The sequence below is a fragment of the Phyllobates terribilis genome, unplaced genomic scaffold, assembly GCF_046119375.1.
Source record: "Phyllobates terribilis strain yellow unplaced genomic scaffold, ASM4611937v1 Scaffold_2__4_contigs__length_985480577, whole genome shotgun sequence".
Lineage (NCBI taxonomy): Eukaryota > Metazoa > Chordata > Amphibia > Anura > Dendrobatidae > Phyllobates > Phyllobates terribilis.
The window spans coordinates 848,785,533-848,810,769 of NW_027362762.1; the positions used below are offsets into that span (position 1 = coordinate 848,785,533).

Genomic DNA, 25,237 nt, shown 5'->3' on the forward strand with positions numbered 1-25,237 from the left:
TGGCTTTTGGAAGTAGAGGAGAAAAAACGAAAGCGCAAAAATGAAAACAATCCCATGCCAATAAAGTGTTACTGACAAATCGCCTTCTATGATGGCTGATGTTAGATTCACAAGTACAAAAGTTATTAGTAATTCTGAAAGTTATTACAATAAAAAATAACGGAGAGCCACAATTTAAGAATTTTTTTCATTTAAAAACCATTTGCTGCAGAATAATACATAATTTTTTTTTCTTCTGCAGGGTCATGCTCATGGATGAATCAGGCGCATTGTCACCAGAAGATAAAAATATGAAATAATAATACCAACACAGGGGTGCACCATACAAACTGTGCCCCATAATCCACTGCGACCAGCTCTTCAAAGTGAACTTTGTGAGATCCTGGCGAAATCCTCGGAGGAGGTCAACACTGTACGGTTAAGAAAAAACTGAAGGGCTTTCTAACAGTCATTGTGCTGGCGGTCATAGCTCAGAGTGAGTGTAGTCAGTCCGGGGAGGTTCACTAGGTTTCATGAAGATGCCTTCCATTACTTTCCAGTAGTTGTGCTGGCTTGCATAGGTCATGCCGTGCACTTCTCGCTGTCCATTTATGGGGCGCCCGTACTGTTCTCCTGTGATGGACAGCAGCACGCTGGTGGACGCATGCTTCAATCTCACCTCCTCGTCCCGCTGCCAGAATTCCCCGTTGCAGAGTACAGTCCAGTCGTCTAAGATATCTCCTTCCCCATCATCTCCAAAAGCGCTGACCTCCTGCACAATGAACAAGAAGCAAATATGTCAGGGGTCACTTGTCTAACAGATCTATATATGTGGTGGAAACACAAGTCCCAAAAGCTTCAGCACAGTTTATTACATATACCATACTGTAGGACCTTATGCAATATCACAGCATAAAGGCCAAGTAAAGGCCAGAAAGCTTGGGAAGGCTTAAAAGGGGCATTGCCATCCCCAAGATGCTATCCCAATATGTAGTAGGAATAATAATAATATTATTATTATTAGAAAATACCTCCCATTAGTTCTTCTGATTTGCAATGTCTCGGTAGCTTAGGTATCCATGGTTACGACCACTCATAGTGACAGTTAGCCAGTTGCTAGTGGTCGTAACCATGGGTACCTAAGCTACTGCAATGCCCTGCACATAAGAAAAGAGACATTACAAATCAGAAGAACTATACTACATTTCTAATTGGAGATATTTGCTAATATTATTATTATAATAAACACCTACTACATATTGGGATAGAATCCTGGAGATGGGAATACCCCATTAATCACTCATTTCTGCGCTTTCGTCCTTTCCTCCCCTTTTCCTAAAAGCCATGAGGACTTTTTTTTTTTTTTGCAGGATGTGGTGTAGTTTTGATTGTCACCATTCACTTTTCCATATTATGTACTGAAAAACAACAACAAAAAAGAAGCTAAAGTGAAGTGAAATGGTGAGAAAAACAAAAAAAATGCAATGCCGCCACTGTTTTTTTTTTTATCTTTGTGTTCAGAACTTTATAAAACAAAATTTGGTTTGTGTCGCCATTTCCCTGAGACCCATAACTTTATAACTTTTTTATTTTCCATTTATGGATCAGTGTGAGCTTTTTTTCTGCACATCGAGCCGCTTTAATAACACAATGTTTTGTTTTATTGCATGGTCATTTTTTGGGGAATTGTAGCAACCAAAAATGGCCAATTCTGGCGTTTCAATTCCCTTTACCTTTGCAGTGTTCACAATATGGGCTAAACATTTTTTATTTTATTAGTTCGGCTAATAAGTTAATTTTTTTTTTTTACTTTTCTCTCTATACTTTTGAAGAAAAGGGGCGAGAGTTAAACATTTTTTACATTTTTAATCAGCCCCATAAGGAAACTTTAACCTGCAATGGCTTTATGGCCGATACAATGGTATAGCAGTGTAGAGTATTGTGGAATTGACAATCCCCTATGACGTGCAGCAACAGGCAGGCACCGGGGCCAGGCACCGGTAACAGATTGGCACCCCGATGGCCTTCAGAAGTCAATGCTGCCATGTTGAACCCTGTTAAATGTTTGTTTGACAGCAGCATTTAAGTGGTTAAACTGAAAAGGAAACATTAGCCTTTTGGAAGGCGGAAGATGATATTCCTCCTGAGAAAAATTACAGTAAACCAAGTTTTTTCAGGGATCTTATATGATTTCTTGGATTGTCTTAGGTTCTACATCTGTGTTTAAATAATGAGTTAGAACATGGTGAATTATTAAATTAAAAGAGGTTTTCCCACTAAGTACATTTATTACTTATCCACAGGTTATGTGATAAGTCTATCATAGATGGGTATCTGACCAATTCTAAGAATGAGGTCCCAAAGTCTTCTGTATATAGAATAGAAAGGTGGTCAACCTGCAAATCCCTGCTTCAATCACACAGGGGGTTTTGGGACCCCCCACATTCGGCATTGAGTCCCAAAGACCACACATTTATCGCGGCTCCACGTCAGCCCACTTATGATAACTCACCTGGTTTCCTGATAATGGAGATGTGAAGTGATGGCTGTGTAGGTTTCTCCCAGTATTGACATGTGTGAGGCGGATCGATTGTCCACATTTGACCAATGTTCCTCTTTCACAAACGGTGGACGTCTTTCCGCGGATTCGCCAGTAACTGTTGCCATCGTCTGCGGCCGTAACGCCGGTCACGGACTGCTGCCCACTGCCTGCGATGATGAGGAATTCAACAATCACTTTGGACATGTAAACGCATTTAGAAATAGAATAAAAGACAATTGCTAAAAAGAGAACTGCTAACAGCGCCTCTCACTCATGTAGCACATGGCTGACATTTCATTTAGGCTTCTTCTGTTGCAGCCACTGTACGGCAAATATATAGGGAAGGAAGAAAGGGTAATCAGCTCGCCTTCCAGGGGGACAAAAGGGTGAAGCCACTTGAATTCACATAGGAACCCTAGTACACCTGGCTTGGTCAGGGTGTGGTGGAGAACAACAGGCTACTGGTTCCCAGCTCAGAAATGGAAGAAGGGTCCATGAGGACTGAGCTCCTGCACTAATGCTAAAACATAACTTTAAGGGAGCAGTCAGAAGGGCATGAGAATCGCATTGCAATGCTCGGACTGGCCGTCAGCTCTCCCGACCTGAGCGAGACAGCAGGTATTTTTATACATGCTGTCACGCTCAGGTCAGGAGAGCCGACGGCCAGTCCGAGCATTGCGATGCGCAAGTAATACTGACTGCACTCTTACTGTGAGATCAGCTATGAATAAGGGTTGCTAACCTGAAACACGTAAGCTTATAGATCTTTAATCTTTTTTGCACCACATTTTTAATTGCACAGTAAAAGGCATGTTTTAACATTTTCCCATTGGTGCTGGAGCATAGTCCTTATGGACCTTTTTATCATGGCAAATATAAAAAAAGAAAAAAAAAAGGAAAAGAAATGCCACATAGCAGCCAAAGTGCAGCTACAATCCGCGCTGGTAAGTGTAAAGTTTTGCTGCAAATCAAACAGTTTTTTTAAATGCTTGCTAATATCTGTGTTCTTTGGAACTAGACACCACACAGACATGATCAAACATCCAAAAAAAACCCCAAAACACAACTTCAGCAACCTGTAAAAACCACCTGCTGCCGCGGCTTCACTTTTTGCTTGTTTAGCAGACAACGGGGGCACTCCCAGATGTGTACCTGTGAAGCCTCTGATGCCATACAGTGGCATACATCAGCCATTGACTCCCTTTGTACAGCTGACCACTAGTGATGAGCGAGCGTGCTCATTTAACCCGTTAACCAAGCACGCTGGGGTGCTTACCGAGTATCTTCAGGTGTGCTCGTATATTACGTTCGAGTCCCTGTGCCTGCATGATTTATGGCTCTTTGACAGCCTCAACACATGTGAGGATTCCCTAACAAACAGGCAATCCCTGCATGTGTTCAGGTTGTCTAACAGCCGTACATCATGCAGAGGCAGGGACTCTAACATAACACACGAGCACGCCGAAGATACTCGGAAAGCACCCGAGCATGCTCGGTTAAAGGGTTGAACAAGCACGCTCACATAATTACTGACTAATGTTTCTTCTATAGTAAAACAAAAAAAATACACTGCTCAAAAAAATAAAGGGAACACTGAAATAACACATCCTAGATCTGAATGAATGAAATATTCTCATTGAATACTTTGTTCTGTACAAAGTTGAATGTGCTGACCACAAAATCACACAAAAATCATCAATGGAAATCAAATTTATTAACCAATGGAGGCCTGGATTTGGAGTCACCCCCAAAATTAAAGTGGAAAAACACACTACAGGCTGATCCAACTTTGATGTAATGTCTGTAAAACAAGTCAAAATGAGGCTCAGTATTGTGTGTGGCCTCCACGTGCCTGTATGACCTCCCTACAACACCTGGGCATGCTCCTGATGAGGTTGCGGATGGTCTCCTGTGGGATCTCCTCCCAGACCTGGACTAAAGCATCCGCCAACTCCTGGACAGTCTGTGGTGCAACGTGACGTTGGTGGATGGAGCGAGACATGATGTCCTAGATGTGCTCAATCGGATTCAGGTCTGGGGAACGGGCGGGCCAGTCCATAGCTTCAATGCCTTCATCTTGCAGGAACTGCTGACACACTCCAGCCACATGAGGGTCTGGCATTGTCCTGCATTAGGAGGAACCCAGGGCCAACCGCACCAGCATATGGTCTCACAAGGGGTCTGAGGATCTCATCTCGGTACCTAATGGCAGTCAGGCTACGTCTGGCGAGCACATGGAGGGCTGTGCGGCCCTCCAAAGAAATGCCACCCCACACCATTACTGACCCACTGCCAAACCAGTCATGCTGAAGGATGTTTTAGGCAGCAGATCGCTCTCCACGGCGTCTCCAGACTCGGTCACGTCTGTCACATGTGCTCAGTGTGAACCTGCTTTCATCTGTGAAGAGCACAGGGCACCAGTGGCGACTTTGCCAATCCTGGTGATCTATGGCAAATGCCAAGCATCCTGCACCGTGTTGGACTGTGAGCACAACTCACATTTGTGGACGTCGGGCCCTCATACCACCCTCATGGAGTCCGTTTCTAACCGTTTGTGCAGACACATGCACATTTGTGGCCTGCTGGAGGTCATTTTGAAGGGCTCCTCCTGTTCCTCCTTGCACAAAGGCGGAGGTAGCGGTCCTGCTGCTGGGCTGTTGCCCTCCTATGGCCCCCCTCCACGTCTCCTGGTGTACTGGCCTGTCTCCTGGTAGCGCCTCCAGCCTCTGGACACTACGCTGACAGAAACGGCACACCTTCTTGCCACAGCTTGCATTGATGTGCCATCCTGGATGAGCTGCACTACCTGACCAACTTCTGTGGGTTGTAGAGTCCGTCTCATGCTACCACGAGTGTGAAAGCACAACCAGCATTCAAAAGTGACCAAAACATCAGTCAGAAAGCATTGGTACTGAGATGTGATCTATGGTGCCCACCTGCAGAACCACTCCTTTATTGAGGGTGTCTTGATAATTGCCAATAATTTCCATCTATTGTCTATTCCATTTGCACAACAGCATGTGAAATTGATTGTCAATCAGTGTTGCTTCCTAAGTGGACAGTTTGATTTCACAGAAGTTTGATTTACTTGGAGTTATATTCTGTTGTTTAAGTGTTCCCTTTATTTTTTTGAGCAGTGTATATAAAGATATTGATGGGTCTTCATGTCAAAGCGTACTGTATCCATATTCCCTCATCCAGCATTTCTGGGCTGTAAAAGCCAAATGTGCAGCTTAAAACGTGTGTGTGTGTATATATATTATATATATATTATATATATATATATATATATATATATATATATATATATATATATATATATATATATATATATATATATATATATATATATATATATATATATATATATATATATATATATATATACACACACACAGTCATATGAAAAAGTTTGGGCACCCCTATTAATCTTAAGCTTAATGTTTTATAAAAATTGGTGTTTTTGCAACAGCTATTTCAGTTTGATATATGTAATAACTGTTGGACACAGTAATGTTTCTGTCTTGAAATGAGGTTTATTGTACTAACAGAAAATGTGCAATCTGCATTCAAACAAAATTTGACAGGTGCATAAGTATGGGCACCCTTATCATTTTCTTGTTTTAAATACTCCTACCTACTTTTTACTGACTTACTAAAGCACTTTTTTGGGTTTTGTAACCTCATTGAGCTTTGAACTTCATAGCCAGGTGTATGCAATCATGAGAAAAGCTACTTAAAGTGGCCACTTGCAAGTTGTTCTCCTGTTTGAAGCTCCACTGAAGAGTGGCATCATGGGCTCCTCAAAACAACTGTCAAATGATCTGAAAACAAAGATTATTCAACATAGTTGTTCAGGGGAAGGATACAAAAAGCTGTCTCAGAGATGTAACCTGTCAGTTTACACTGTGAGGAACATAGTAAGGAAATGGAAGAACACAGGGACAGTTCTTGTTAAGGCCAGAAGTGGCAGGCCAAGAAAAACTTCAGAAACGCAGAGAAGAAGAATGGTGAGATCAGTCAAGGACAATCCTCAGACCACCTCCAGAGAGCTGCAGCATCAACTTGCTGCAGATGGTGTCACTGTGCATCGGTCAACTATACAACGCACTTTGCACAAGGAGAAGCTGTATGGGAGAGTGATGCGAAAGAAGCCGCTTCTGCAAGCACGCCACAAACAGAGTCGGCTGAGGTATGCAAAAGCACATTTGGAGAAGCCAATTTCTTTTTGGAAGAAGGTCCTATGGACTGATGAAACCAAGATTGAGTTGTTTGGTCATACAAAAAGGCGTTATGCATGGTGGCAAAAAAACACAGCATTCCAAGAAAAACACTTGCTACCCACAGTAAAATTTGGTGGAGGTTCCATCATGCTTTGGGGCTGTGTGGCCAATGCCGGCACCGGGAATCTTGTTAAAGTTGAGGGACGCATGGATTCCACTCAGTATCAGCAGATTCTTGACAATAATGTTCAAGAATCAGTGATAAAGTTGAAGTTACGCAGGGGATGGATCTTTCAGCAAGACAATGATCCAAAACACCGCTCCAAATCTACTCAGGCATTCATGCATAGGAACAATTACAATGTTCTGGAATGGCCATCCCAGTCCCCAGACCTGAATATCATTGAACATCTGTGGGATCATTTGAAGAGGGCTGTCCATGCTCGGCGACCAAACTGGAATTGTTTTGTAAAGAGGAATGGTCAAAAATACCTTCATCCAGGATCCAGGAACTCATTAAAAGCTACAGGAAGCGACTAGAGGCTGTTATTTTTGCAAAAGGAGGATCTACTAAATATTAATGTCACTTTTCTGGTGAGGTGCCCATATTTATGCACCTGTCAAATTTTGTTTGAATACAGATTGCACATTTTCTGTTAGTACAATAAACCTCATTTCAAGGCAGAAACATTACTGTGTCCAACAGTTATTACATATATCAAACTGAAATAGCTGTTGCAAAAACACCAATTTTTATAAAACATTAAGCTTAAGATTAATAGGGGTGCCCAAACTTTTTCATATGACTGTGTAATATATATATATATATATATATATATATATATATATATATATATATATATATATATATATATATATATATATATATATATATATATATATATATATATATATATATATATATATATATATATATATACACACATATATATATACATACACACACACAGTGCCTACAAGTAGTATTCAACCCCCTGCAGATTTAGCTGGTTTGATAAGATGCAAATAAGTTAGAGCCTTCAAACAGCAAACGAGAGTAGGTTTTATGAACAGAAGCATAAATCTTACAAACCAAAAAGTTATGTTGCTCAGTTGAATTTTATTAAATTTTAAACATAAAAGTGTGGGTCAATTATTATACAACCCCTATGTTTAATATTTTGTGGAATAACCCTTGTTTGCAATTACAGCTAATAATCGTCTTTTATAAGACCTGATCAGGCCGGCACAGGTCTGTGGAGTTATCTTGGCCCACTCCTCCATGCAGATCTTCTCCAAGTTATCTAGGTTCTTTGGGTGTCTCATGTGGACTTTATTCTTGAGCTCCTTCCACAAGTTTTCAATTGGGTTAAGGTCAGGAGACTGACTAGGCCACTCCAACACCTTGACTTTTTCCCTCTTGAACCAGGCCTTGGTTTTCTTGGCTGTGTGCTTTGGGTCGTTGTCTTGTTGGAAGATGAAATTACGACCCATCTTAAGATCCTTGATGGAGGAGCGGAGGTTCTTGGCCAAAATCTCCAGGTAGGCCGTGCTATCCATCTTCCCATGGATGCGGACCAGATGGCCAGGCCCCTTGGCAGAGAAATAGCCCCACAGCATGATGCTGCCACCACCATGCTTGACTGTAGGGATGGTATTCTTGGGGTCGTATGCAGTGCCATCCAGTCTCCAAACGTCACGTGTGTGGTTGGCACCAAAGATCTCGATCTTGGTCTCATCAGACCATAGAACCTTGAACCAGTCTGTCTCAGAGTCCTCCAAGTGATCATGAGCAAACTGTAGACGAGCCTTGACATGACGCTTTGAAAGTAAAGGTACCTTACGGGCTCGTCTGGAACGGAGACCATTGCGGTGGAGTACGTTACTTATGGTATTGACTGAAACCAATGTCCCCACTGCCATGAGATCTTCCCGGAGCTCCTTCCTTGTTGTCCTTGGGTTAGCCTTGACTCTTCGGACAAGCCTGGCCTCGGCACGGGAGGACACTTTCAAAAGGCTGTCCTGGCCGTGGAAGGCTAACAGTAGTTCCATAAGCCTTCCACTTACGGATGATGCTCCCAACAGTGGAGACAGGTAGGCCCAACTCCTTGGAAAGGGTTTTGTACCCCTTGCCAGCCTTGTGACCCTCCACGATCTTGTCTCTGATGGCCTTGGAATGCTCCTTTGTCTTTCCCATGTTGACCATGTCTGAGTGCTGTTCACAAGTTTGGGGAGGGTCTTAAATAGTCAGAAAAGGCTGGCAAAAGAGATCTTTAATCCACACATGTGAAGCTCATTATTCTTGGTGCCTGAACTACTTCTTAATACTTTTGGGGGACCAAACAGAATTCTTGTGGTTTGAGGGGTTGAATAATAAATGACACTCTGAATTAACTTTTAACGTTTTTAAAAAAAAAAAAAAAAAAAAATTTGCTGCAGTGCATTTCCCACTTCCAGGCTGATCTACAGTACAAATGTCACAATGCCAAGTTAATTCCGCATGTGTCAACCAGCTAAATCTGCAGGGGGTTGAATACTACTTGTAGGCACTAATATATATATATATATATATATATATATATATATATATATATATATATATATATATATATATATATATATATATATATATATATATATATATATATATATATATATATATATATATATATATATATATATATATATATATATATATATATATATATACACAAAGGCCTTTGATCAATTGCTTCAGCTTATTGCCTAGTTATATGCCAAAACGAAAATGACCTTAAAATAGTAAATGGATAACATACGTTACTTATGGAATGTCCCTGGAGGGAGAACAGTACGATGTAAAGTACCGCCATACTGACAGGCAGGTGCTGCCTAATAGTGACCCAGGGGCTCCATGTCAGTAAGGAGCGCTCACTCTTATAATACAGGACACATCTGCAGCAAAGCCACCTAGCGTGATCTAGGTCTTGCAGGAAGTTATACCCAATTCATGGCGGAAAAATAAATAACTTTCACTTTGCACCGGCCAAAATAGGGTGACCTTCGGAAACAGACTGTGCATCGCTATCTTCGTATCCCTCATTCACCACTATAGGAATCTGTGCACTGCAGCCTGACCGGCTGTATCCCAAGCCTTCACCTGTGCAGGGACATGGATCAGATTCCAGCCTATTATTTTTAAAGAAAGCCATGACCTGTATGGATGCTATGGGCAAGACATTCACTTTTGATTTGCTCCATCTCTAAATCCCCCCTACATGGATCACGTGTATCAGCGAGCACAGTGGTCTTATCGCACACGGCAACCAACAAGAGTCCAGACTTACATTGGCAGATTTAGTCAGTAAGGAGGCGTGCAGACGGCTGTATTTCCGGTCTGTGTGCTGTCCATTTACGCAGCGAACAGAGTACTGACCCAATATTAACATATTGACCAGTGCACACCTGCAATTTTAATGAGAACACAATCCTGGACATGATCAAGATTACATATGGAGAAAACTCCAAAAATACATAGTTTCTACATAGAAACAGAGAAATAAATCTCAAAATTTGCATAAAAGTAAATAAATTTTATTGTGGCAAAAAGTATTTAAAAACACAAAGGCCAATACTCAAGGACTGCCAATGGCAGCATACAGTTCCTAAAGTGCGGATATCACTACGCATGCACCGATTATGGTGTGCCCTCATATCAGATGTTTGGGACAATATATAAAACTCCATTGGACACAACATTAAGAGAGCCTATGCGAAACGCGCGTTGGGTTGCGAGAGTTGCGCATCCATTATGGGTAACTATTTTTTATACATTTGAATGTTCTCTCTCCCTGACCCTTTAGGATCACTGTGTCTGTTATATTATAGGTCAGACCTTGTCACAATTATAGGTCTTTACTAATAGCATTCACTGCTTGCATTATACATGTAGCGCTCATGTATTCCTTACTTATCTATGTATACCGTAGCATTCTGCATGTACCCTACTGATATTTGTCATCATACTATCTGCTTGTATTGCTGCCATATACATTGCTGCCCATATTTTGGCGTCATTCTGCCCTTCATTGTACTTTTGTTACAATGTCTATATTACATTAGAATTTGTTTCTCTATCATATTGAATCATTACTCCTTACTGGAGGTTGTGTATTAAATATTTTTGTTTGCAACAATAACATTTATTTACTTTTATACAAATGTGGAGATTTATTACGCCATTTCTATGTAGGAAAGATCCTAGTTACTTACCGGTAACGGGATTTTACAGAGCCCATGACAGCACCACCTGAGAGAGGGTATCCGCCCACCAAGGACAGGAACCTACTGAATAAAAAGGCGGTACCTCTCCTCCGCATCAGTTTTTTGTTTCAGAGCATGAGAGGGCCTCCGAAGACAGGTTAATACATAACCACCACCTCAACATATGTACTAAACACCTTAAAAAAAGTGCACACCACAGTGATAAAGGGGAGGGAATTAATAGGGTGCTGTCATGGGCTCTGTAAAATCCCGTTACCGGTAAGTAACTAGGATCTTTTCCCCTTCTCCCATGACAGCACCACCTGAGAGATTTATAGAGATTAAATACCAGAGGGAGGGATCACCGCTTGCAACACCCTTCTACCAAAGGACAGATCAGTAGAAGAGGAAAGGTCAAGACGGTAATGTTTGTAAAATGTAGCAGGGGATGACCAAGTTGCCGCCTTACATATAATGTCGATGGGCACATCCGCCTTCTCAGCCCAGGAAGCAGCTACCGCTCTGGTGGAATGGGCCTTCAGGTTCTCAGGAAGCGGCAGATTGCTAGAAGAGTAGGCTAAGGTAATAGTATCCCTGACCCATCTAGCTATGGTCCCCCTTGTAACCTTAAGTCCTTTCCTAGCCCCCTGAAAGGATATAAATAAAGCGTCACTCTTTCTCCAGGCTTTTGTCACTTCCAAATACTGGACTAACACCCTCCTAACATCTAAGGTGTGAAGCTTATATTCCTCAGAATCCCTAGGATTAGGATAGAAGGAAGGGAGAGTGATTACTTGCGTCCTATGGAACTTGGAGGCTACCTTTGGAAGATAGGCCGGGTCTGGTCTTAAGATTACTCTATCCATACATACTTGAGTGAATGGATGGTTAATGGATAGTGCGTGTAAGTCACTGACTCTACGAGCTGATGTCAGGGCCACCAATAGCGCAGTCTTTAAGGTTAAGATTTTTTCTGAAACCTTCTCTAAGGGCTCGAAGGGAGGTTTGGTTAATGCTTCCAGAACTAAATTAAGGTCCCAAGGAGGCATTCTTGGAACAGGAATAGGTCTGGATCTATGACAGGCTTTAATAAATCTAATGATCCATCTATTTGCTGCCAAGTCATAATTATACAGTGTCCCCAGAGCAGATACCTGTACCTTAAGAGTACTGGTAGCTAGTCCCATGTTAACCCCTTCTGGAGGAATTCTAGTATGGCCTCAATAGGAACCCTCCCTTTGGCAGACTGACCCGAGGTAGACAAGAACTTAGCCCAGGTTCTACCATAGATTCTAGTTGTTATCGGCTTTCTACTTGCTAGAAGGGTAGTAACAAGATCTGGAGAAAACCCCCTTTGCGTCAATAGCGACCTCTCAAAATCCAAGCCGTCAAATGCAGGCCCGCTCTTTGGGGATGACAGACTGGGCCCTGCCTGAGGAGATCCGGGATGTCCGGAAGAACCCATGGATCTGCTTGGGACATTCTCTTCATCCAAGTGAACCATGGTCTCTTGGGCCAGAACGGGGCGATCAATATAACCCTCGCCCGTTCCTCTCGGATCTTCCTCAGGATAGTAGGGATCAGTACTAAAGGGGGAAAGGCATAAGCTAGAGTGAAATCCCACTGAATCTGCAGCGCGTCCACCGCAAACGCCCCCTCTTTTAGATTCAGGGAGCAAAAGGTTTCGGTCTTCCGATTGTGTCTGTTTGCAAACAGATCTATCTGGGGCTGTCCCCACCGATCCACAATCTGCTGAAAAACGGCTGGATTCAACTCCCACTCTCCTTGTTTCAAGATGTGACGACTCAAGAAATCGGCCTTTATGTTCTCTTCCCCTTTTATATGCAGTGCCGAGAGCGTAACCAGCCGACTCTCGGCAAACCTGAAGATCTGATCCGCTATTAACATCAGAGGGAGAGACCTGGTACCCCCCTGATGATTGATGTAGGCGACTGTTGATCTGTTGTCTGACATTATCCTGACGTGAGGACCCTGAAGAACAGAACTGAATTCTTTTAGCGCGTTTCTGGCTGCCAACAGCTCTTTCATGTTGGAAGAGAGGCTTGTCTCGCTGTCCGACCAGAGGCCTTGTACAGAACGATCCCTTAGGTGAGCTCCCCAACCTTCCGCACTTGCGTCTGTTGTAATTGTATCCGACACCTGGAAGGTCCAAGGAACCCCCAAAGATAGGTTGACCGGAGATGTCCACCAGTCCAGGGAGTTGATCACAACATCTGGAAGAGATATTTTCCCATTCAGGCGACCTTTGAGCCGCCTGTCCGCTGCCAGAATCTCCTGTTGAAGACATCTGGAATGGTGCTGGGCCCACTGAACCGCCGGAATGCAAGACGTCATTGTACCCAACAGAGACATTGCACTCCTCAGGGTGATGGTCGGATTGCTGACAATCTGAGATGTTAGGGATCTGATCTTCAGTTTCTTTTCCTCTGGCAGAAGACAGGTTTGGTTTTCCGAGTCCAGAATGAGACCCAGGAAAGACTGAACCCTCTTTGGTTCCAGCCTTGACTTCTCCAGATTTAACAGCCAACCTAGGCGTCTTAGACTGGCCATGACGTCCGCCAGGGCTAGAGCACAGAGTTGACTTGATCTGCCCACTACTAAGAAATCGTCCAGATAAGGGATGACTAAAATATCTCTTTCCCTCAAGTGCGCTGTGACCTCCAGAATGATTTTTGTGAAGACTCTCGGCGCCATGGAAATGCCAAAGGGAAGAGCTGCGAACTGAAAATGCCTTACGTGCCTGCCGAATTGTACAGCTACTCTTAGAAACTGTTGATGATCTGGCAAAATCGGGACGTGGTAGTAGGCGTCCTTCAGATCGAGGACGCACATAAAACAGTCCGGAAATAACATCTTTATGGCTGATTTTATTGTTTCCATCTTGAAAGGCCTGTAGATTAAATGGTCGTTCAGTCTCTTTAAGTTCGCAATGGTCCTGAAGGAGCCGTCCGGCTTCTTTATTAGGAAGAGAGTCGAATAGAATCCTCTTCCTTGCTCGGGTGCAGGTGTTTCCACCAGAACTCCTTTCCTGAGCAGAGAGAGAACTTCCTGCTGTAAGGCTATCTGTTCCACTAAACCTCTGGGGGCTGATATTTTGACAGTGTTCTTGGGCCTGCTCTTGAACTCTAGTGTGAGCCCCCTCCTGATTATCCCTAAGATCCAAGAATTGGATGAAATTTTCTTCCAGGCAGGCAGGAAGTGGGACAATCTTCCTCCCACCTGGGGGGAACTGTCACTTAGGGGCTTTCTTATTCTCGGAGGAGGGACCCCCAAACATGAAGCCTCTGCTATACGGCTTTCGGTCTTTCCAGCTACCTTGGTCTCTGGGAGCTTTACTGCGGCTGTATTTTCTCTTCCGAAAGGAACTGTTAAATCGGGAACCAGACACCATGGGAAATCCATGTTTTTTGTCTGCGGCTTTATCTAGGATGTCATCTAGACCTTTGCCGAACAAGAAGTCCCCCTCACAAGGGATTGAGCACAGTTTAGACTTTGACTGCACATCTCCTGGCCAGCTCTTGAGCCATAGCGCCCTACGGGCTGCATTAGAGAGGTTTGCAGACCGGGCAGCCAGCCTAACTGAATCTGCCGATGCATCTGCCAGGAATGCAGCCGCTCCCTGCATAAGAGGAAGGTCTGATAGAATTTTCTCCCTGGACACATTCCCCCTGATCTGGTCTTCCAATTGTTGAAGCCAGATCATCATAGATCTAGCAGTGCAGGTCGCTGCTACTGCCGGTTTAAGGGCCCCTGCTGACGACTCCCAGGTTTGCTTAAGGAAGGACTCTGCTTTTTTATCCAGCGGGTCTTTTAAGGCTCCTAAATCCTCAAAGGGCAGAGTGGATTTTTTTTGAAGATTTTGAAATGGCCACGTCAATCTTAGGGGTTTTGTCCCATTTAGCCGCATCCTCATCCTCAAAGGGGTACCTCCGCTTGGAGGATGACGGCAGCTGACCCTTCCTCTCCGGTTTCTTCCATTCCCTTTCTATCAGAGATTTAATCCTGTCATTGACCGGGAATGAGCGTCTCCTCCTTTGGTCTAAGCCCCCGAACATAACATCCTGGACTGTTCTGGGCACTTTGGTATCGGTAATACCCATAGTCCCTCTGACGGCTTTAACTAGTCTCTCAGTATTATCAACCGAAAAACAAGGTCTGCCCCCCCCATTATCATCCGAAGACTCCGATGACGATGAGGAGTGATTAGAGGAGGAAGGCAGTTCTCTCGTAAAACGGGACTCCACTGATTCCTCTGATTCTGAAGAAACTAGTTTTCGCTTCTTCTTTTTGAGTGAGGTTAAGCCTCTTAAAGACTCTCTGACCTCTGTCTGGATTAGATCCTTTAATTCTAAAGAAAACCTGGGGGACTCCTCTGCAATGGTTTTCTGAATACAGTCCGAGCATAGGTTTTTGGCATAGGAGGTGGGAAGACCGATTTTGCATAAAGCACACTCCCTGTTTTTATTCTTAGCACTACACTTCTTCGCCTCCTGCCCCAAGAAATAAAAGGAGAAGAAGGAGGAAAAGAGAGAGAGAGAGAAGAGCACATTATTCAAGGTGAGACTTTCACGAAGATCACTCACCACACTGCCGTTCAGACTAGGGTACCGGAGGCGGTGGTTGCCGTTCACATGAGGGCTCCCATCTGGCGGAGGTGGACTGACGAAGTCTTTTCTGACCAGTCTTGCCGGAACTCGTACGCCCCTCACTGCTGTGACTTTGTCGATGGGAAGATTCCCGTTCCATTTGTTTGAGCTGCTTGCGCTGCTTTGATGGCTGTGGCTGCTGCTGTACTTCCTGTGGCGGTGACAGCTGCTGCCCAGGTGACTGCGGTTCCTCATTCATCATGGCGGGGATGCAGACACCGCCATCCTGATTGCTCCCCATCCTTAAAAGCAGTAGGGCTCCACCTCCTTTAGGCTCCTCCCCTTCCGGCAGCATGCTCATCTCTCTTTTTCCTTTTTTTTTTAATTTTAGCCAGCTGGCGCGCTACCCGCAGATCCACCTGCCTCTGCGCGTGCGCAGCCCAGCGGCACCCGGCGCGCTTGCAGCGGGATGACAGCTTCCCACCCGCGCATGAGCAGACCCGGTTTCCGGCGCACTCCGTGATAGGGCGCGTCAGCACCCCGCGCGTGCGCAGCCCGGACTTCCGGCGCGCTCCGTCAGAGGGTGCGACGCGACCCCCACGTGCGCAGCCCGGAAGACCTGCCGGCCGGCGCGCTCAGTTCATCTTTGCGAGGCGCAGACCCGGCCGCAGGCCCCGGCGCACGCGGGGAGGCATCCGAAGGAAAACAGCACCTCCTCCCCACACGCAGACCCGGGCAGCAGCCAGACGGGCTGGGAACAGGGACCATCTGCTGCTTCCACGGCCTCCAGGCCGCACCGTCCATAATCCAGGTACGTGAGGTACCACCTGGTGAGGCTCCCATCAGGGACAGGAACCAAAAACTGATGCGGAGGAGAGGTACCGCCTTTTTATTCAGTAGGTTCCTGTCCTTGGTGGGCGGATACCCTCTCTCAGGTGGTGCTGTCATGGGAGAAGGGGAAAATACATGTGCAATTTCGCAGGATGCAGTAGTCCGGTCCGTTTTACCGACCAGAACGGTACATTCAATAGAAGACTGTTCCTGCACCGGTCCACAACAGGGATAAACCAAGGAGCTGAACAAGGAGCCTTTCATGTTCAGCCCTGAAGGGATGCCAGTACTTACCCAAGAGCCCTTACAATCACTATGCCATGTCTGATGGGCACATAGCAGGGGAATGTGCACTTTCCTGCAGGTGATATTGTGGGTGCAGCGGTTTCACCCACACACTAATGATGACAACCATGCATGGCCTGGTACTGGACTCGCCTCCTGGTGAAGCTCTACATCTGTCACTGACTGCCCTGTAAAAACAGACACTATAATGCAGGAAGGATGCACTGACTAATCCAACTGGACATATGTATATGGTGTAAAGTGGAGGGGCATACAGAGTAATACAGAAATAGATCTACAGGGATAAAAATGTTCTGTTTTCACTTTATTACTGAACTATCAGCTTCCTTCCCAGCTGCCGTTAGATCACGTGAGCGGAGCTCCAAATCTGACTGCGTTTCTGTGTGGATCCAAAGTCTATCAGCCTCCATGTATTTCTATGAGAGCCTCCGTGTCCATCGTGCCCTACATTGTACTATACTAATGGGGGCAGATACTAATCCTCCCTGGGGTGCGACAAGGGCTCGTCTAGATGTGCCTGCACACAACATTTTTCATAAAAGTGCTGCAGTTTTTGCATAGTTTATCCACCATATTTTTTTCAGGGAAAAAAAACCCACTTGTTGTCAAAATGTTAGATGAAAGTCAGGAAGAATAAATTAATATATAATGTGGTATGTTTTGGGAGTTTTTCCTGTCATTTTCTCTTGAATTTCTTTTCAAAGTTTCTCCTTAAGGAGAGCGCCAAACTGGTGGAAGGACACGCACAAGCCAGGTCTTAACCCACTAGACCGCTGACACTCAATCGGTCTCCTACTTTGCAGGAACTTGGGACAAGAACCCTGAAACAGTTGCTTGCAAACGTACTCTTCTTTGCCCAGCTTATCTCCCCAATTCCCGCATACACAGGCTCTCTGGACTCGGCTGAGCTTCCCTGTGTGCTCTGTGAGAACGCTGCTGCCAGATTCTGACGGTAGCTTTTATCTATTGCATGGATGTCAAACTCAAACACACAGAGGGCCAAAATGAAAAACTTGGACAAAGTGGCGGGCCAACCAGTATACAGTATAACCGGGCCCCACACAGTCCTCCACACCGAATAACAGGGCCCCACACAGTCCTCCACACCGAATAACAGGGCCCCACACAGTCCTCCACACCGAATAACAGGGCCCCACACAGTCCTCCACACCGAATAACAGAGCCCCACACCGAATAACAGAGCCCCACACCGAATAACAGAGCCCCACACCGAATAACAGAGCCCCACACCGAATAACAGAGCCCCACACCGAATAACAGAGCCCCACACCGAATAACAGAGCCCCACACCGAATAACAGAGCCCCACACCGAATAACAGAGCCCCACACCGAATAACAGAGCCCCACACCGAATAACAGAGCCCCACACCGAATAACAGAGCCCCACACCGAATAACAGAGCCCCACACCGAATAACAGAGCCCCACACAGAATAACAGAGCCCCACACAGAATAACAGAGCCCCACACAGAATAACAGAGCCCCACACAGAATAACAGAGCCCCACACAGAATAACAGAGCCCCACACAGAATAACAGAGCCCCACACGGAATAACAGAGCCCCACACGGAATAACAGAGCCCCACACGGAATAACAGAGCCCCACACGGAATAACAGAGCCCCACACGGAATAACAGAGCCCCACACAGGCCTCCACACGGAATAACAGAGCCCCACACAGGCCTCCACACGGAATAACAGAGCCCCACACAGGCCTCCACACGGAATAACAGAGCCCCACACAGGCCTCCACACGGAATAACAGAGCCCCACACAGGCCTCCACACGGAATAACAGAGCCCCACACAGGCCTCCACACGGAATAACAGAGCCCCACACAGGCCTCCACACGGAATAACAGAGCCCCACACAGGCCTCCACACGGAATAACAGAGCCCCACACAGGCCTCCACACGGAATAACAGAGCCCCACACAGGCCTCCACACGGAATAACAGAGCCCCACACAGGCCTCCACACGGAATAACAGAGCCCCACACAGGCCTCCACACGGAATAACAGAGCCCCACACAGGCCTCCACACGGAATAACAGAGCCCCACACAGGCCTCCACACGGAATAACAGAGCCCCACACAGGCCTCCACACGGAATAACAGAGCCCCACACAGGCCTCCACACGGAATAACAGAGCCCCACACAGGCCTCCACACGGAATAACAGAGCCCCACACAGGCCTCCACACGGAATAACAGAGCCCCACACAGGCCTCCACACGGAATAACAGAGCCCCACACAGGCCTCCACACGGAATAACAGAGCCCCACACAGGCCTCCACACGGAATAACAGAGCCCCACACAGGCCTCCACACGGAATAACAGAGCCCCACACAGGCCTCCACACGGAATAACAGAGCCCCACACAGGCCTCCACACGGAATAACAGAGCCCCACACAGGCCTCCACACGGAATAACAGAGCCCCACACAGGCCTCCACACGGAATAACAGAGCCCCACACAGGCCTCCACACGGAATAACAGAGCCCCACACAGGCCTCCACACGGAATAACAGAGCCCCACACAGGCCTCCACACGGAATAACAGAGCCCCACACAGGCCTCCACACGGAATAACAGAGCCCCACACAGGCCTCCACACGGAATAACAGAGCCCCACACAGGCCTCCACACGGAATAACAGAGCCCCACACAGGCCTCCACACGGAATAACAGAGCCCCACACAGGCCTCCACATGGAATAACAGAGCCCCACACAGGCCTCCACACGGAATAACAGAGCCCCACACAGGCCTCCACACGGAATAACGGAGCCCACACAGTCATCCATACAGAATAACGGAGCCCACACAGGCCTCCACACGGAATAACAGAGCCCACACAGTCCTCCATACAGAATAACAGAGCCCACACAGTCCTCCATACAGAATAACGGAGCCCACACAGTCCTCCATACAGAATAACGGAGCCCACACAGTCATCCATACAGAATAACGGAGCCCACACAGTCATCCATACAGAATAACGGAGCCCACACAGTCCTCCATACAGAATAACGGAGGCCACATAGTCCTCCATACAGAATAACAGAGCTCACATAGTCCTCCATACAGAATAATGGCCCCATATAGGAGTGGCGGTTCTGGTGTCGCAGGCCAAATATAACCACCCTGAGGGCCAGAGTTTGACATCCCTTATATAGGCAGACTAAAAGGATTGCCTACTGGAATTCCAAGGTGCAGATCCTCCTCTCCCCGATCATCATCTGCTGGGGAAGATAAAAGACCTCCATGCACATTAGACTAGTGGCCAGGGCTGTGGAGTCAGTAAGCCAAACCTGCGACTCAGACTCCTGAATTTCCCTTACACCAACTCCGACTCCCACATATATTGCTTATATTTAAGTGAAAAATTTATTGTAGTACAATGTGAACATCAGACATTTAATCATTTTTATGATGACAGAGTGTGACAGAGGGACAGAGTGTGACAGAGGGACAGAGTGTGACAGACAGATGACAGCTACAGACAGCAAATAGTACATTGCACAGAGAGCACATAATAATCACCTACAATACTAGCATTAGTTACCTTCCTGTGACAGAGATGAGCAGTAGTACTTTCACTTTCTCCAGCTAGGGACCCAGGAATCAGATCCTGTGCAGGGCAGGCACCCGTCCCCCTCCTCTATGTGGTGAAGATGGCAGAAGACAGGATAGAGGAGGGGAGATTGCCCCCTGCAGTCTGGAGCTAGTGCAGGAGGGGAGCACTGCAGCATACAAGTGAGTTTTGATAGGTGCGTGCCCCTGCTTCTGGGGGGGCAGCTGCCCCCCTGCCCCTCGCTGGCTACGGCCATGATTCACACACAGCGTTTTTGGGGATCCGTTTTTTTGCAGTAAAATGCAGTGTCTCTAGGCATCCCAGCAAAGTCAATGGGTTTCAAGATATGACATTCAGACACATCGTTTTGTGAGGATCCATTTTTGGGCTCAAAAACAGATCCTCACAAAGAATGAGCATGTCAGTTTGTTCGGCGCTTTTCTAATCTGCTTTTCCTATTGAAAACATTATCTATGAGCTCAAAAACCTTTCAGGTGATGCAGTTTTTTAAAAAGCTGATCTGCTTTTGCAGCTGAAAAAAGTATCCTCAAAAAACGCAGCAAAAACGCTGTGTGTGAATGTAGCCTTAGATCAGGAATAGAACAGCCATTTATAGGACATTTCATAACTTTCCCAAATTCCTATGAAAAAATATTCCCCACAAACCGCATTGATCTACTGCACCCAATTTATTATATATTTTAGGAGTCAGTCCATTTTATACCGACTCCACCAAAATGAGCACTGACTATGACTCCACAGCCCTGCTAGTGGCCAACCCGGACGACTAAGGTCTATAGGACTCTTAGGATTGATGTCTATGACTAATAGCACTTGAGACCCTGAAAAAAATCTCACAGAAAAAGAAACAACCTTACCAAGACTAAGTCAGATTACCAATACACTAGCAGGATGCAGTAGACCCCTATGATAAAGGCGGGGGCAGCACAGGTGCAAAATACTGACGAAACAACCACTCACACACCTAACGATGGAGGGGGTGGTTGTCTAGTATTAGAAATGTACACAGCTGAGGCTTGCATGGGACGCCAGTCACACAGGTATGTGTGATGCACAGTGTCTGACTTCCATCCTACTGATGACGCACATACTATCACCGCTTCCGATGCAGGCATTGGAGACTCCACACAGTGTGAAGTGTGCACAATGTGAGTTCACACGTCTGCCATCACAATGGCTGCAGACTTGTAGTTCAAGACTGGACAACCCCTTTAAAGCTCGTCCCTGACTATAGGCCAGCCGAAACAGACCAGCAAACCCCTAGCGAACAAGCAAAATGAAATGCATGATTTTTTTTTCCACTGCGGAAGTGATACATTACCACGTGTAACAGGATATTCTATGTCCACAGAACAATTGTATTTACGACCATTCTGTGCACATTGAAATCAGATTGGCCTGTCGAAAGTGGCAATGGGCTTGCATGTAGCAGACCAGCAGTCATTTAATGGCCGTAGTCGACAGGTCTAAACCCAGCCTAAGTCATTAGTAAAGATACTAAACGTAACACGTTTATTTCCTGTGGCGTTTTTCTTCACTTGTGTTGCTTTTTTGGGTCAGTTTTTTCCATTTCTAGTGCTTAGCTCTCATACATCTTTATGATTTTTAGTTCTGCTTTTTTCACTTTGCAAATCGTATGATACTAAGGTGCTGGGGAAGAAAGGATTTACCACTGGTAACTATTACAGTAAATGGTAATTATTACAGTAATGGCCCATTACTAATTAATGGTAAGCAGCATTATTTCTTATCAGGAGCACACCACTCCCCTACCTCCCATTGATGATTGAGTTTAGACCAGGTGAGATCGGTGCCCCGCTGACCCGCACTGTCCCACGCTGCAGAGTCAGCCTCGTCTCCGCAGCACTGGAGGAGTGCAGGCACCGAGATCAGGTGCCAACAGTGCGCTCCAGTAAGTGCATGCAAACTCTATATAAAAGAGCTTGTAAGTGCAGCGCTCCTTGACTCGGAAACAGGCCACTGATGATTCAGGAGAAAGGAGAAAATGTTTAATAACCGTTACACTGGAAGGTTGCTGGTTTTATTTTTGTTTTTTTAACAAGCACTTAGCAATGTTTATTAGTTATGATGTTGTGGTATCTCCTGAGTGGGCAGATGCTTCCGTTGAGCCACCTGCTTGTACAAGTGAATGTCTTGTGTAAAGCAATAAACCACAAATTAAAGTTTATGTTAAGGACTATAATAATAGCTTCAACTATTTCCTGTAGAACAAGAACAACTTGTATCTCACTTTTCACTATAAGGTGGATGGTGTAGATCTGCTGAGGTCTCATCACTGTGCCATGCGTTTCCCTTCCCTGTTACCAGCTAATTCCTGGATCCTCTATTATCCCTCCTGGATATGTATAGATACGCTGACATTGCGGGGATCCTCTATTATCCCTCCTGGGCATGTACAGATACGCTGACATTGCGGGGATCCTCTATTATCCCTCCTGGACATGTATAGATACGCTGACATTGTGGGGTTCCTCTATTATCCCTCCTGGACATGTATAGATACGCTGACATTGTGGGGATCCTCTATTATCGCTTCTGGACATGTATAGATACGCTGACATTGTGGGGATCCTCTATTATCCCTCCTGGACATGTATAGATACGCTGACATTGTGGGGATCCTCTATTATCCCTCCTGGACATGTATAGATACGCTAACACTGTGGGGATCCTCTATTATCCCTCCTGGACATGTACAGACACGCTGACACTGTGGGGTTCCTCTATTATCCCTCCTGGACATGTACAGACACGCTGACACTGTGGGGATCCTCTATTATCCCTCCTGGACATGTACAGACACGCTGACATTGTGGGGATCCTCTATTATCCCTCCTGGACATGTATAGATACGCTGACATTGTGGGGATCCTCTATTATCCCTCCTGGACATGTATAGATACGCTGACATTGTGGGGATCCTCTATTATCCCTCCTGGACATGTATAGATACGCTGACATTGTGGGGATCCTCTATTATCCCTCCTGGACATGTATAGATACGCTGACATTGTGGGGATCCTCTATTATCCCTCCTGGACATGTATAGATACGCTGACATTGTGGGGATCCTCTATTATCCCTCCTGGACACGTATAGATACGCTGACATTGTGGGGATCCTCTATTATCCCTCCTGGACACGTATAGATACGCTGACATTGTGGGGATCCTCTATTATCCCTCCTGGACACGTATAGATACGCTGACATTGTGGGGATCCTCTATTATCCCTCCTGGACACGTATAGATACGCTGACATTGTGGGGATCCTCTATTATCCCTCCTGGACACGTATAGATACGCTGACATTGTGGGGATCCTCTATTATCCCTCCTGGACACGTATAGATACGCTGACATTTTGGGGATCCTCTATTATCCCTCCTGGACACGTATAGATACGCTGACATTGTGGGGATCCTCTATTATCCCTCCTGGACACGTATAGATACGCTGACATTGTGGGGATCCTCTATTATCCCTCCTGGACACGTATAGATACGCTGACATTGTGGGGATCCTCTATTATCCCTCCTGGACACGTATAGATACGCTGACATTGTGGGGATCCTCTATTATCCCTCCTGGACACGTATAGATACGCTGACATTGTGGGGATCCTCTATTATCCCTCCTGGACACGTATAGATACGCTGACATTGTGGGGATCCTCTATTATCCCTCCTGGACACGTATAGATACGCTGACATTGTGGGGATCCTCTATTATCCCTCCTGGACACGTATAGATACGCTGACATTGTGGGGATCCTCTATTATCCCTCCTGGACACGTATAGATACGCTGACATTGTGGGGATCCTCTATTATCCCTCCTGGACACGTATAGATACGCTGACATTGTGGGGATCCTCTATTATCCCTCCTGGACACGTATAGATACGCTGACATTGTGGGGATCCTCTATTATCCCTCCTGGACACGTATAGATACGCTGACATTGTGGGGATCCTCTATTATCCCTCCTGGACACGTATAGATACGCTGACATTGTGGGGATCCTCTATTATCCCTCCTGGACACGTATAGATACGCTGACATTGTGGGGATCCTCTATTATCCCTCCTGGACACGTATAGATACGCTGACATTGTGGGGATCCTCTATTATCCCTCCTGGACACGTATAGATACGCTGACATTGTGGGGATCCTCTATTATCCCTCCTGGACACGTATAGATACGCTGACATTGTGGGGATCCTCTATTATCCCTCCTGGACATGTATAGATACGCTGACATTGTTGGGATCCTCTATTACCCCTCCTGGACACGTATAGACACGCTGACAACCTGTCAGTAGGACCACCCAGCCATCTCCCGGGTATCAGCCCTTCCTCTCGGTTTCTGCCACGACCCCGGTTACCTGATCCGTATCTGACGTCATGGGAGTGGAGCCGGACGTTGTGCTTGGTGTTCAGCAGCTTCACCACGGAGCCGCACGTCACCACCGAGAGCTCGGAGCCAGAGCCGTACGGGAACAACAGCGGCGTGAAGAGGAGCAGGAGAGAGCCCGCTCCGTCCTGAGCCTTCATCATCACTCACACCGGCTCGGCACACACCGGATACGTCAGCTGGCTCCGCCGGAAATGCACCCTTGGTAACATAAGAAACCGGAAGCCTCAGTCAGCCATCTTATTTTTTGGCAAAATAAATCTATACAATAGTCAGTGAACGCCATTCTTTCTTGTACCTGGTCTCATGTACGCAACATAGCGCTGACGTTCGGAGGCAACTTGAAATCTACTTTCATTTTGAGACTGAGTTACGCAATACATTCCAAGCGAGCTACTGAGCAAGCGCTAAAAGTCTGCGCTTGCGCAGCAGGTTGTGTATGGTTCGCC

General features: G+C 45.9%; 1 protein-coding gene across 1 annotated transcript; it reads right to left on the bottom strand.

The window, feature by feature from the left end:
• Positions 1-168: 168 nt before the first annotated feature.
• SDF2 (stromal cell derived factor 2) lies at positions 169-25,229 on the bottom strand. Its single transcript, XM_073667876.1, has 4 exons — positions 25,087-25,229; positions 24,760-24,989; positions 2,492-2,688; positions 169-751 (listed from the first exon to the last, which is right to left on the bottom strand). The coding sequence occupies exons 2-4, from the start codon at positions 24,929-24,931 to the stop codon at positions 464-466; spliced, it is 657 nt and encodes a 218-aa protein (XP_073523977.1). The 5' UTR covers positions 24,932-24,989; positions 25,087-25,229; the 3' UTR covers positions 169-463.
• Positions 25,230-25,237: the final 8 nt, after the last annotated feature.

Coding starts and splice junctions, on each gene's coding strand:
- SDF2 (XM_073667876.1), bottom strand. CDS start 24,931: ATGATGAAGGCTCAGGACGGAGCGGGCTCTCTCCTGCTCCTCTTCACG. Junction 2,689..24,759: donor TGACGTCAGATACGGATCAG/GTAACCGGGGTC, acceptor TCATCATCGCAG/GCAGTGGGCAGCAGTCCGTG. Junction 752..2,491: donor CTCCATTATCAGGAAACCAG/GTGAGTTATCAT, acceptor TTCATTGTGCAG/GAGGTCAGCGCTTTTGGAGA.